This window comes from Rhinolophus ferrumequinum, chromosome 22, assembly GCF_004115265.2.
Source record: "Rhinolophus ferrumequinum isolate MPI-CBG mRhiFer1 chromosome 22, mRhiFer1_v1.p, whole genome shotgun sequence".
Taxonomy (NCBI): domain Eukaryota; kingdom Metazoa; phylum Chordata; class Mammalia; order Chiroptera; family Rhinolophidae; genus Rhinolophus; species Rhinolophus ferrumequinum.
Genome location: NC_046305.1, coordinates 50183720 through 50196332, shown reverse-complemented (window position 1 = coordinate 50196332; position 12613 = coordinate 50183720). Strand labels below are relative to the sequence as shown.

At 50.1% G+C, this 12613-nt stretch overlaps 2 protein-coding genes across 2 annotated transcripts; one reads left to right on the top strand and one right to left on the bottom strand.

The window, feature by feature from the left end:
• Window positions 1-1435: 1435 nt before the first annotated feature.
• POLR3GL (RNA polymerase III subunit GL) lies at window positions 1436-9250 on the bottom strand. The gene is given in 10 exon segments (XM_033093458.1): window positions 1436-1923; window positions 2225-2338; window positions 2470-2543; window positions 2767-2823; window positions 3170-3238; window positions 4090-4219; window positions 4567-4734; window positions 7083-7220; window positions 7222-7286; window positions 9175-9250. Coding segments are annotated over 10 exon segments (978 nt in total). The 3' UTR covers window positions 1436-1836.
• Window positions 8830-12334, top strand: ANKRD34A (ankyrin repeat domain 34A). The gene is given in 4 exon segments (XM_033093783.1): window positions 8830-8956; window positions 9440-9503; window positions 9888-11344; window positions 11346-12334. Coding segments are annotated over 2 exon segments (1482 nt in total). The 5' UTR covers window positions 8830-8956; window positions 9440-9503; window positions 9888-10003; the 3' UTR covers window positions 11487-12334.
• The last annotated feature ends 279 nt before the right edge of the window (window positions 12335-12613 follow it).

The window sequence follows — 12613 nt, the reverse complement described above, 5'->3', positions numbered from 1 at the left end:
CAATGATATATATAACTAACCAGGTTAGGACTGGTATGTGTGTGTGTGGAGAGAAGGGCAAAAGGAGATTTTCCAGGTCTTTTACTTTTGTTTCTTATCCATTTCTCCTTAGCTGTAATCACAGGCTATAGTGGGACTGTGGGGAACCCCTGTGACAGGTCCTCTGGCCCTTCCCCCTCACACACTTACTCACAACACCTCAGAGAACTAAAAAGGGAAACACATCAATCATCACAAATTGCTCAATAACTCTGGAATGTTCTATTTCTATCCTTGTTTTCTTCTCTTCTCTTGGCTTCTTCTACCGGAACACCTACGACCATACCCATACCAGGCTTGTAAGGTGCTTCCCTCAATGAAGTCTGAGCCCCTATTCATTCTTTACAATGGGATCAGAAATATCTGACATTAGATTGCCAGTCACTGTCACTCGATGCTGTGGAGAATTCAGTGTGCCTGCCTGAATATGGGTGGGGAATTTCTTGAAATTTCTCCGCATCGCATCATCCCGGCTTTCAGAGGTTTAGTCGGGTTGCTCTGACAGCTTCCCAGCTATCAGCGCCTGCCTTCTTGTTCAGTCCCTATTGTGGACACGCAGCTAGCCCGTGACTGCTGCATGTCAAGTGGCTGGAACCAATCAGCTCATGGAGGGCTTCTTCAGAAGCCAATCAGAGCTCAGGGAAGTGACCTCACCCAAGGGAGAGCTGTGTGGGCGAGAAATCACTTCTTAGAGCTGTGAGTGTCCCCAAGTGTCGCCTCCTCCCTACCCTCCTTACTTCCTGTAAAGCAACGCTGCCAACCCCCTTCCCCCTAAGAAGGGAGTGAGAAAGCCTAACTAAATTGCAGAAAGGAAGAACCAAAAGAGAAACTGCAACTCAGCCACACAGTGGCTTCTAGAAGTGGACAATAGAATATTAGGGGGCTCCCTCTGCACAGACGTACCTTTCAAAGTGGGGTCTCCAGGGCCTGGAAGTTGGAAGTAGGTGAGTGTGCTGAAAAAGTGGCACCTCCTCCCTATTCCTTCCCCGCACCTGGCTTTCTTGACTCTCCCCACAGAAACAGCTGCAGTCATTCTTTGTAAACAAGGACAAGATCAAGGTCACATGTGGGAAAGAAAGGGCCCGTGTCCTTGTGAACAGACACAATCGTGTCCCCAGGGCCTGAGGACCAGAGGCTCAGAAGCCAGCTGGTCTTCAGGGCGTGAGCTGTTCTCTTCTACTCACTCTGCACATCCCTGCAGACGAGTTTCCCGAATGTTCTGGACAGGGCTAGATTGGGAGCAGGTGTCAGAGGACAGGAAGGGGCAGAGGACAGGAAGGCTGTAACCCCCCCGGGGTGTCACACTGGACTCTGACAGGTAAGGAGAGAATGGTTCAGCCAGGTACCCCCTTCATTCCTCCAGCTCTCTCCCACCAGGCCTCACCCTGTACACAGAGACAGATAAAAATACTTTATTTAAAAATATAAAACTGGCCTTGTTTCTCCTAACTGCTCCCACCCCCAGTGATCTTCACAAAGAACTATACCAAAAAAAAAAAATGGGTAGGGGCTGTCTCAGCTCTAACAATTCCGGTTCTTATTTCATACATTTAAGACATTGGTTCTCTGTCTTTTCCCCAAGACAGCAGAGGTGATACGAGGGTAGAGGGAGGAGAAGGGGAGAAAAGAGAGCTGCCTGTCATCATTCTCCATTTCTATCTCCAGGGACCAAACAGGTTATCTGGACTCTGAGCACATGATTTGCTTGTCCACAAAACTAAGTAAGAGGGACGATGACTCTCTGGATCCTAAATCAAGAAAGACATGAGGGTCCAGGCTATTGTTTGGGGTCGTTCGTCAGTATATAGCCTCATCCATATTGTCATCACTGTCACCCCCAAAATCCTCTCCATTGTCGAAATATGACATGATGTAATCGGTTTCCTGAAACAGAAAATGAAGAAAAGTCAGGCACGCGTGCGGCATTCTCCTTCCTCCCTGTGTTCCAGGCCCCCTTCCTCCCAATCACACCATTCCAGCCTTGAAAATCCCTTCCCACAGGCGTTCGCTCTTGAGAAGAGCCTAGGGACAGATAAAGCGGAGGGCACTCTCCTTTGGGAGCCTTCTCTCCTCTGGGCCTCCAACCCTGAAGAGAACACTCCTGATGGAGAGAGCTGACATCCCCAGAGCTTGTGAGGGCAAGAGGACAAGAGAGAGGGAGTAGGTGGAAGGAAGTCCTCTTCACCTCTTCATGTTCTTCTTCATCATACTCTTCTTCTTCCTCCTCTTCCTTCTCTTCTTCTTCTTCTTTCTCCTCATCTTCCTCTGAAGTTACTTCTTCCTCCTTCTTCTCCAGGGTCTTATGTGAAGATGAATAGGAAGACAAACTCAGACTCAGCTCACAGAAGGGAAAAACTGAAACACACATGGGCCAGAGCGGAGGAAGTGGATCTGGGGCCCAGGCGGTCTCTATGCACATTTTCTCTTTACCTCTAGTTTCTGTATTGTTTCCTCCTTATCTTCTGTGGTCTTAGGGGGCCTCCTGGGGAGTAGAATGGTGGTCCCTGGCAAGGGGATCAAAAGGTGAACGTCAGAGAGCAAGCCTCCTTGTTTGCTTCCTACCCACCTTCCTGTAGAGAACATGTTGCTCTGCTGCCCTCATGTGGCCGCCATGGCCACCAGCAACAATACTGGGTGGTTTGGGTAGGAACTGGGAGGGCGGGCAACACCAGGAGCAGCCTTGGCCCTACAGCTCATGAAGGAAACCTCCTTTTTCCATGCACTCACGCTCCTTCTGTAGCTTTCGCACTCGTATCTTCAGCTCCCGGGGTAGACGTCGCCAATCTGGGAATAGTGGGAATGTAAAATTCAGTAAGATCTTGTCTGGGGTCTTCTAAAAATGGGGACTGGTTTTAAAGGAAAGATAAGGGTTGGGATAAAGGTGAGAAAGAAAGGGGTTGGGTCAAAGTTTCTTGGAACAAAACTGTGTCTTGGATGCCTCCCGGGGAGTGAGGGCTATTTAATAGGTTTTGAGGAAGAGCCTGGAAGTGTTTATAAGCACATCTAAGGATTGTAAATACTGAATGGAGTAGAGCGGGGACAGAGGAGGGTGAATGGGCTGGTGGCTTGTGGCTTGAGGCATCTCAAACATTTGAAAGCAGGGCAGTCAGTGAAAAGGCCCATCACCTACCAGGGTTCCAATCGATGGCATTATCAATCGGCCCTGACATCTGATATTTGTCCGAGTAACGCTCCACATCTGAGGGATCAGAAGCTAAAGGTCAGTTTTATCTTTTCAGAGCCCTAGAACAGGCCCAGCCCTCTCAATATTCAGGAATTGTCTGTTCCCCCTCCGCCCAAACCCAGAGCCCAGGGTGTCAGCTTCAGTGAGGACTTGCAACACTTTTTGCCTGTCCCTTTGCCACCCCAAATTACAATGTTTTTGTTATCTCCCTTAACCCAAAGGCATGACTATATTGAGGGGTAGTGTGGGACAGTGTAAAGTATACGAGAGAGCAAGAAATCAGGGTTTCTGTCTTCTCTTTACTCCTTGTTAATTGGGCTAATTTAGACAAGTCTTTCCTCTCTCTGAGCTGCAGCTTCTAGGGCTTCAGCAAGAAAGCACCGGTTGTCAATATACTGAATGACTATACTTCCACAGATGTTGGTGAATATCCACTACCCCAAATGCCCCCTTCTCCAGTCTCTTCTGGTCCCCCTAACCTCTCCACCACCCACCAACCAAAGAGGTAATACTTTAGTTTGCAGGGCTTCTCAGAGACCCAGCGCCTGCCCCACTTCTGATTGGTTGGTGCCTGTAATATCCAGATTGTTAAAAATTATAATACATCTCCCCCATTTATACCTGTGAAATGGACATCTTAATACTTAACCTCCTACTGTCCCAAGACTATTGTGAGACTCAAAATAAACTATGGATATTGTCATGCATTTCAAATGCAGGAGTAATTATTATGATCTCCCCAGTTAGATGGACTCCCCCATTAATCCAGCGCCTCTTCTGGCATCTCTGTCCCCCAACGGTGCTGAATATAGGGCACTGCTTACAGAAGGCATTCAGAACACAATGATGCTAGGATTCCAACTAACCTCTCTTGGGGACAGCGGGCCGGATGAAGTAGGGGAGCTGCCTCATGGCCCCTCGGAGCTCTTGCTTCAGTGCCAGGACATATTCCCCTTCTTCTCCTGAGGGCAGAGGCACTGGGCGGAACTCCAAGGGCTAAGGAGGCAGGGACAGTGGTCAGTCCAGGGAGAAAATGCCAGAGTGCAAATTCAGGAGGGTGTGTAGCACAATTCAATCCAGTGCTCCTACTGAGCAAAGGGCCAAAGGAAAATGGGGTGGGGTTGGGGGGGAGCAACACAGCACTGTGAAAGCTGGGGAGCTGGGAATGTGGGAAGTAAGGGTAGACACTTCCTTGCCTGAAAAACATCCCATGTGAGTTGGAAGCATAGAGACACGGAGGGGCAAGATGAGGATGGTTTTATGATGGCCCAGGAGAAACCCCGGATCATACATAGTCAGCCAGGGGTACTTGGGAGGCTTGGGAAGGGAGGGAAGGCACTCACCGGGAAAAGTGGAGAAGGTTGCAGGGTGGGTGGGGGCAGAGCATCCCCCTTCCCAATGCCCACAGCCTCCATGTTGAAGGTCAACTGGCCCCGGCCCCGACCCCGGCCCCCACCCCGGCTGGCCATGGTGGAGGGGGCCTGGATAGTCAGAGATCCAGTGAGAAAAACCTGATAAAGACAAAAATTAAAAGTACAGTAGAATGGATAGGAAGCCAGGGAGATACAAGACACTCAATCTTTTCTCCCTTGGACCTGAAAAATTTTGACTGAGAAGGCATAGTGTCAGGCAGGGTATTTCTGGAACTATAAACGTGGATGAGACATGGTCCCAACAGGACAGATAATTGCACTATAGTATAACTGTAGCACAAAGGGAAAAGTGATTAGATCTTTGGATAAAACTTCCCTATATCTCTAAGAAAATTTGATATTTATCACCATTTGCCTATCTACAGATGACCTTTGAATTCTTTCTCTCCCTGGCTTTTCAAACCCAACCAGGCCCCAATTCAATCCAATGCAGTGCATTTCAACTAAACATTTATTAAGCTTCTACCATGAAAATAGTAGTGTGTCAGGCATTGTGGGGACAGAGGGATAAGTTGGTCTTGCTGTCAGTGGGGAGGGGATGCAGGAGTAGGGAGAAGAACCATTACAATCAAATTAAAATCTTTTTAAATATCACTTAGAAGCACAGAATCTTAGAATTGGAAGGACCCATCAAGTTATCTAGTCCAAACACCCCTCCCAGTGCAGTACTCTATTCTGTAAGTTAGTCATTCAGCTTCCGGTGACATTTTCCTAAAGAGATGGTGTCCAGTCTTCCCCATTCCAATGTAATCAACTGCTGAATTGAAAGTTCCTCTTGCTACTGAATTGAACTCTGCCTCTTGTCATCAGTCCTGAGGGGCCAGTTAGAGGCAATCCTGCTTTAAAAAAATAATCTCCCCTCAAGAAATCATCAGACACATAGTCAGAGATATAAGTGCCAGGATGCTCACCAAAGCGCTCTTCATGGTAGTAAAAAATCTGAAATAATCTAAAGGGTCCAAGAAGAAAATAAATGGTTCAAATATCCATTTTAGACTGTTATGTAGCCATAAACATGACTTCAAATAATATTTAAAGGCAGAGAAATGTTCACAGTTTAAAGTGGGGGGAAACATAAAATTGTATTTATTGTATGGCCCTATTTATGTAATATACACACACATACACATATATGCAGAAAAGAAATTGAAATTTAACATTGTTAAAGTAATAATGGTTATCACTACCTCATGGTTGCAAAATAATAGGCATTTTTATTTATATTTTTATGTTTCTGAATTTTCTAGAATAAATGTGTATTACTTCTATGATCAGAAAGAAAAAGGGATGGTTTTCTTTATTTTTAAGAATGCTATCATTAGGACAGCGCTTCCTCTTTGACAGTGGAAGTGTGGAATGCATTTCATTGAGCTATTATATTTGTTTAGAATATTTGTTGGATATTAACTGAAGGACAATTATCCAAAAATGGAATGATGTGCAAAATGAGATAAGGAATTCTCTTACAAAAGACGTTTAAATAGAAGTTAGATAACAATTTACTAAACATGGTTTATCAGAGGAAGGATGCACGTCTACTGTAAAGGATTCACTATGATCCCCATTGTCTAGCACTGTGTCTGGCATATAGTACATGCTCAATAAACATCCATTGAATGAATGAATGAATGAATATATGGTTTCTAAGGGCTCTTCCAAACTTGAGACCTTGTGATTCATAAAGCCTCCCTTCACCATCCCAATCTTCTTAGCTTTCTCCTTTCTCTGGACTGTGGGAGCAATTATATTATGAACTACTAATTTAAGAGATCTTAATTATAGACTATATTGCATTTTATTTTGTCTTTTATTAATTGTTCCCTAATTACGCTAGGACTTTAAATTCTTCGTCCCCAATCAGTTCCATTCAATTAAATTTTATTGGGCACTGAGTATTAAGTACTAGAACCTGCCCTACAAAACCTTGTATTCTAAGAATAGTACCATTAAAAACAGCGTGCACTTAAGTACTCTAACACAGGTATGCATAAAATGCTACCATGAGACTGGGGAACAATTAATTCTGCAAAAAAGGTGGTCCAGGAAAGCTACAGGTAGGAAGGAGGTAATCTTTCAGCTGAATCTTGATAGGTAACAGGAGTCTATCAGGCTCTTAGACAGGGGAACAATATTAACAGATTTGGAGGAAGGTGATGCCATTGCAAAGAGTCAGAAGTACAAGAATAAATCTTTCTCACTTTCTGCTTTAAAATCTCGCCTCATGCACAAAAGAAAACTACAGCTCTCTGGTATACAATCAATGCAGCAAGTGGGAACCCAGAGGAGAAAGGGTAGGGAGCCAGAAGGGGGCTGATCCAACAGACAGCCAGAAAGCGTTGTCTATGTATCTCGCAGCTTTGCCCTGGTGAATTAGTTCGGGAAATGTGGGACCGAACCGGGTCAGAGCCACCAGGTCGGTGCCTTACCTGCTGCCCCTCCCCCACGCGGAGCCAAAGCCGCAGCCAACTTGAAATTTCCTTGTCTTCCTCAAACGGGTGGCGTTCTAGGTCCGCCTCCCGGAGCTCCCCATTGGTGAATTCTCCCGGCCAATCTAGGAGAAGCCGAGGAGGGAGGTCCGCCCACTTCAAGCCGAGGAGAAGGAGGGAGGAAGAGAGTCGCCGGAACCCAGGCTTAGGGAGCCCGGCACAGAGAGAGATGGGATTGCAGAATTAACCAGGGGTCAGTTATTTCGACCTCATCTTGGATGGAGGAGACCCTGGCTAGAGAGAGTTCACAAACGGAAACTGACACTCAGATCTCACCGAGGGACTCAGTTGAAAGAGCTCCAACAGAGAAATGAACCCCTAGGCAACCTGCTCATTAAGGAACAGTCTTTTTGTGACTCTGGTTTCACAGTTTGGCCTCTCCTCCATTACTCCAACCTTCCCTTCAGTCCTACACTGCTTCCCTCTAGCACCACCAATCAATACTTGTTTTTTAAAAAAATTTTTTTCCCTGTGGGTTGTTGTCTGTGAGAAGTTGGGAAGAGGGTTTGAGGAAGGAAAAATTAGGAATCAGAACCAGAGTTGGGGAGGCCGAGCAAGAGCCCAGTGTTTCTTGCATTTTCCACTGCCTTCCAGCTTCTCCTGGTCCTTGGCAAAGGGGGGCACGGTGCGAGAAGGAGTCCTACTTTCACAAAAACAGAAAGAGGGAGTTAGTCAAGAAGAATATCTCAGACGTCGAGAAAACGGCCCTGGAATGAAGCCTCTGGACTTGGAAGGCTGTATGCAGGTGTAGTGACAAGTGCCCGGTCTTTGGAACAGGACAGAAGCAAAACTATGAAGCTTTGGAGAACTTGCTTAGCTTTGCTAAGCCTCAGTTTCTTTATAACAAGAAGATAATTCCTACCGTATAGCGTTGTGGGGATTGGGTATCATGCATGTAAAGTACTTGGCACATTGTTAATGCCCAATAAATGGTAGCTAGTAAAAATGGGTAGCTGCCCTGCAAATAGTTCTCTCTCCCCCTTCTTCAGGAACATTATTTGTAGTATCTTATGTCTGTTGGCCTCCAGCCTCTGAATTCTCTCAGGTTAGTTTTCCAAATCCTTAGGATTTTTTTCCTTCATTCCCCCACTCTCCCTGATACACTCTTCCAGCTGGACACAAACTCATTCCTAAATATGCAGATGGAGCTATGGTAACCATGGAGACAGGGCAGGTGGCAAGGAGAGGCAGAGACAGACAGTGAGAGAAACCGATTGCGACAGATAGGGAAGGGTGAAGACTTAAGGAGCGATTTGGACAGAGACCTTCAAGCAAGATGAAAAAATGAGACTAAATGAGACGGAAAGTAAAGAGGTGCAATGAGAAAGGATGTGTCACAAGGTTCTCTCTTTTCTCTGCCCCTTTTCTATCCCCCTCCCCGAATATGGGGAGGAAACATCTGAAAGCCCCTTGCTGTACCTACAACTGGCCCCAGATATCCTCCTCATGCTTATCAAAGATGTCTCTACAAGGAGCCGAGGTCCAAGTTTATCTGTATTGTGTTTTCCATTTTGGGGGAAGTAGAGTGAGGATGTACCGCTGTGTCCGTCCGACTCCAGCTCTCCCTGACATTTAAACTATGAGAAGCCAGCCAGATCTCTTGCCTCTTTCTGCACATTATGGACTCCGGCTGTGGATCCCAATCGCCTCTCTCCACCCCTCTTCAGTGTGCCCTGTGCGGTTTGTGGTAGGTCAGGTCTGGCGCACAAGCGCACATAAACACACCGAGCGCGGAGAATGGGGATCTGAAGCTCAACGAAGAATTGGGGTGGTCCCAGGCTGGGTCGCGGAGGAATCTCCTAAGGAACATCTAGGTTTGTTGGGGCCGAGAGGGAGGTCGGCGAAGCAAGAGAAGTCAGGATTGGAGCTTCTAGGTTTAGAGGGTTTATATGTGCATGGGTGGGGGAACAGTTTGGTGCCCGACGCCCCCACCCGCAGAGACTAGGCTATAAATAGCAAGGTAGAGCTCCGCCCTTCGCACCCCCCACCCCAGCTTCTCTCCTCCCGAGCCGGCGCTGTGCCCGGGGCGCACCGGGAGGAGGGATCAGGATCCTGTGCCTGGGCGCAGATACTGACACCAAGGGAATCCGGGTGCCCCCCCACGCCATGTGGGCCCCTGGGAAACCAGCTCCACCACCCCGGTTGCCCGGTGGCCCTGGCCTCAGTCCTGGCCGGGCGGAGATTCTGCGGACATTCAGGTATCTATTTGGACTCACAGCCTGGGAGGGGAAGAGCAAGGAGTGATGGGGAACATAGCAGGGCAAAAGAGCCCCCCAATTCTCCCCCACCCGTTTTAGGTCCCAAATGCAAGCTGCTTCCCTCCCCCCACTCAATTTATGGGGCTGTGGCAACCTAAAAGAGGTTAGGAATTGGAATCTGTGTGTGAATGTAAGGGTGCATGTGCGTGGGTGGGTGGTGTTCAGCATCCTAGAAAGGGGGATTCCAAGTGCGGATAAGAAAAGGGGGATGCTGGAAAGGTCTGATAAGCCGTGGGGTGAGGGTGGGGGTGCGGATATCTCTGCGCGTGCACGTACGCATTTGCACGCGCGCTCGTTCTTTAATGCGGGTGCACCCTTCCCACCTCCTCAGGCATGCGCTGGGGGGAGGGGTCTGCTCAAAGGCATGAGTTAGTAGAAGGACCGTGTGCCTTGCAGTGAAGATCTCCCCCGCCCCACGCCGGGTCCTTCCACCGGTGCCTCAGTTTCCCTGCCTGACTCCATCAATAAATCTCTCTCTTTCTCGCAGGGATTGGCTTCGCCATTGAGCCCTCAGGCCTCTGCCATCCACCACCCCCACACCCCTAGCCTTCTTCGGCAGGTCCCAGTCCCGGTTCCATCGGTGCTCTCGCCCCAGCCGCAGCTATGCTGCACACCGAGGGCCACGCTCTTCTTCGGGCTGTGGGTCAGGGTAAGCTACGCTTGGCCCGTTTGCTTCTGGAGGGGGGCGCCTACGTGAATGAGGGTGATGCCCAGGGGGAGACTGCGCTAATGGCGGCCTGTCGGGCCCGCTACGATGACCCCCAGAACAAGGCGCGTATGGTACGCTACCTCCTGGAACAAGGCGCGGACCCCAACATCGCAGACCGCCTAGGGCGCACCGCGCTCATGCACGCTTGCGCCGGGGGTGGGGGCGCCGCAGTAGTCTCGCTGCTCCTCGCCCACGGCGCAGACCCCTCAGTCCGAGATCACGCGGGCGCCTCGGCACTTGTCCACGCCCTGGACCGCGGAGACCGCGAGACCCTTTCCACGCTGCTGGACGCTTGTAAGGCCAAGGGCACGGAGGTCATCATCATCACCACCGACACCTCGCCTTCGGGCACCAAGAAGACCCGGCAGTATCTCAATTCCCCACCGTCCCCGGGGGTGGAGGACCCCGCTCCCGCTCCTCCTAGCCCGGGGGTCTGCACGTCACCTTCGGAAATCCAACTGCAGACTGCAGGAGGAGGACGGGGGTTGTTATCCCCTCGCACCCAGGAAGAAGAGGAGAAGCGGGACGTATTTGAATTCCCTCTTCCTAAGCCACCCGATGAACCCTCCCCTTCTGAACCGCTCCCCAAACCACCCCGTCACCCTCCGAAACCACTAAAAAGGCTCAACTCCGAGCCCTGGGGCCTAGTGGCTCCTCAACCGGTCCCACCCGCGGAAGGGAGGCCGGGGATGGAGCGCCTGACCGCCGAATTTAATGGCCTGACCCTGACAGGCCGACCCCGTCTTTCCAGACGTCACAGCACCGAAGGCCCGGAGGACCCGCCCCCGTGGGCGGAGAAAGTGATGGGTGGAGGTCCTCTCTCTCGCCGAAACACCGCACCAGAAGCTCAGGAGTCTGGTCTCCCTTCAGGGCTGAGGCAGAAACTGAGCCGCATGGAGCCGGTGGAGCTCGACACCCCCGGAAATCTTTGCCCTGACTCGCCGGAGTGCAGCCGCCCGTCCCTGGAACGCCGCCGATACAGCGCCTCCCCGCTGACCCTCCCTCCGGCCGGCTCGGCTCCCTCCCCGCGCCAGTCCCTGGAGAGTCTGCCAGGGGCTGTATCTCCGCTGAGTGGGCGGAGGCGAAGTCCTGGGCTGCTGGAGCGGAGGGGCTCCGGGACATTGCTCCTGGACCATATCTCGCAAACGCGGCCAGGTTTCCTGCCCCCACTCAACGTCAGCCCCCATCCTCCCATCCCCGACATTCGCCCCCAACCCGGAGGTCGGGCGCCTTCCGCTGCCCCCTCCCCAGGCGGGGGCGCCAGGCTCTCCCAGGACCAAGAGAAAGTTGGTGAGGCGCCACTCCATGCAGACTGAGCAGATCCGCCTGTTAGGGGGCTTCCAGAGTCTAGGCGGGCCAGGGGAGCCAGGGCGCTGAGAAGAGTGAAAGGAGCCAAGGAGGGTGGGGGATCAGGACTTTGATGGGACAGGCGAAAGAACCAGCTCACACACACACCACGGACATAAGGGTCTCTTGCATGTGCTCATGGGCACGGTGCACGCAGACATGGGCAAACGTGTCCACAAGCACAGTTACTCTTATTTGCAGGGAAGGGTAAGTACTCTATTTATTGGGCATATAGACACATGCATTCATGCCCTCGTCACTTCACATGCATATGGGATTAGTTGGGTACCAACAAGCACTGCAAACACTGGGCCACTTGTGCTAGGGCCCCAAAAGGGTCCCAAACTCACTTGCATTTTTGTTCAGAAGCAGTACGGAACCCCTACTTATGGATAGTCTCCAGTCTCTTTGCTCTCCCTACAGAAGCAATCCCTTGTTTTCCATATATGCCCCACAACACAGCCCACTCATGATTTTGCACACTCTACCCTCTTCGTGAATATTCCACCCTGTTCTGCAGGTCTTGCTTCTCTCTCCAGGCCCGGCTCCTTATTCACACCCTGCTTCCAGCCCTCACTGCTGTTCAAGATATCTTCTTCACTCTCCTTGGGGGTTTCCAGCAGCAACCCCTAGCCTCAGTTCTGCTGCTGCTCTTCTTGCTCTCAGCTTTACTTCTCAACTTCCTGCTTTTTATTCCCACCCTGTTTCCCCAGCCAGTACAACAGGTTGTCTCATTTTTCCCCCGGGGGGTGGTCATGGGCTCTAAGCTGCTCTTCTGTGTGTCTGAGCTTATGAACACCCCCACAGGTAGAAGTGGGGAGTAACCCTAAATCACTCCTCTCTTCACTTGACATATCAAATAAATGTGTTCAGAAGTCTCTGTTTTGTCACTTCTGCCTGGGGGTGTGGGGTGTGGGGAATGAGGAATGGGGAAGGAGGGTAAAGCTAACTATAATGAGCTAGGGGATACTTAGAGGTCCCACTCACTTTCTTTGCAGGAAACCAACTAACCAACTGTGGTTGTAGAAGAAAGGCAAGTGTCCCCTGGAGGTTTTAAGGCGTTTGACAGGCTTTCATTTCCCCCAGTCTCCCCTATGTCCATCCTCAAATTCTTTTAAGATTCCTACGAAGAGTCCCTCCCTCCACCATCAGCAGAT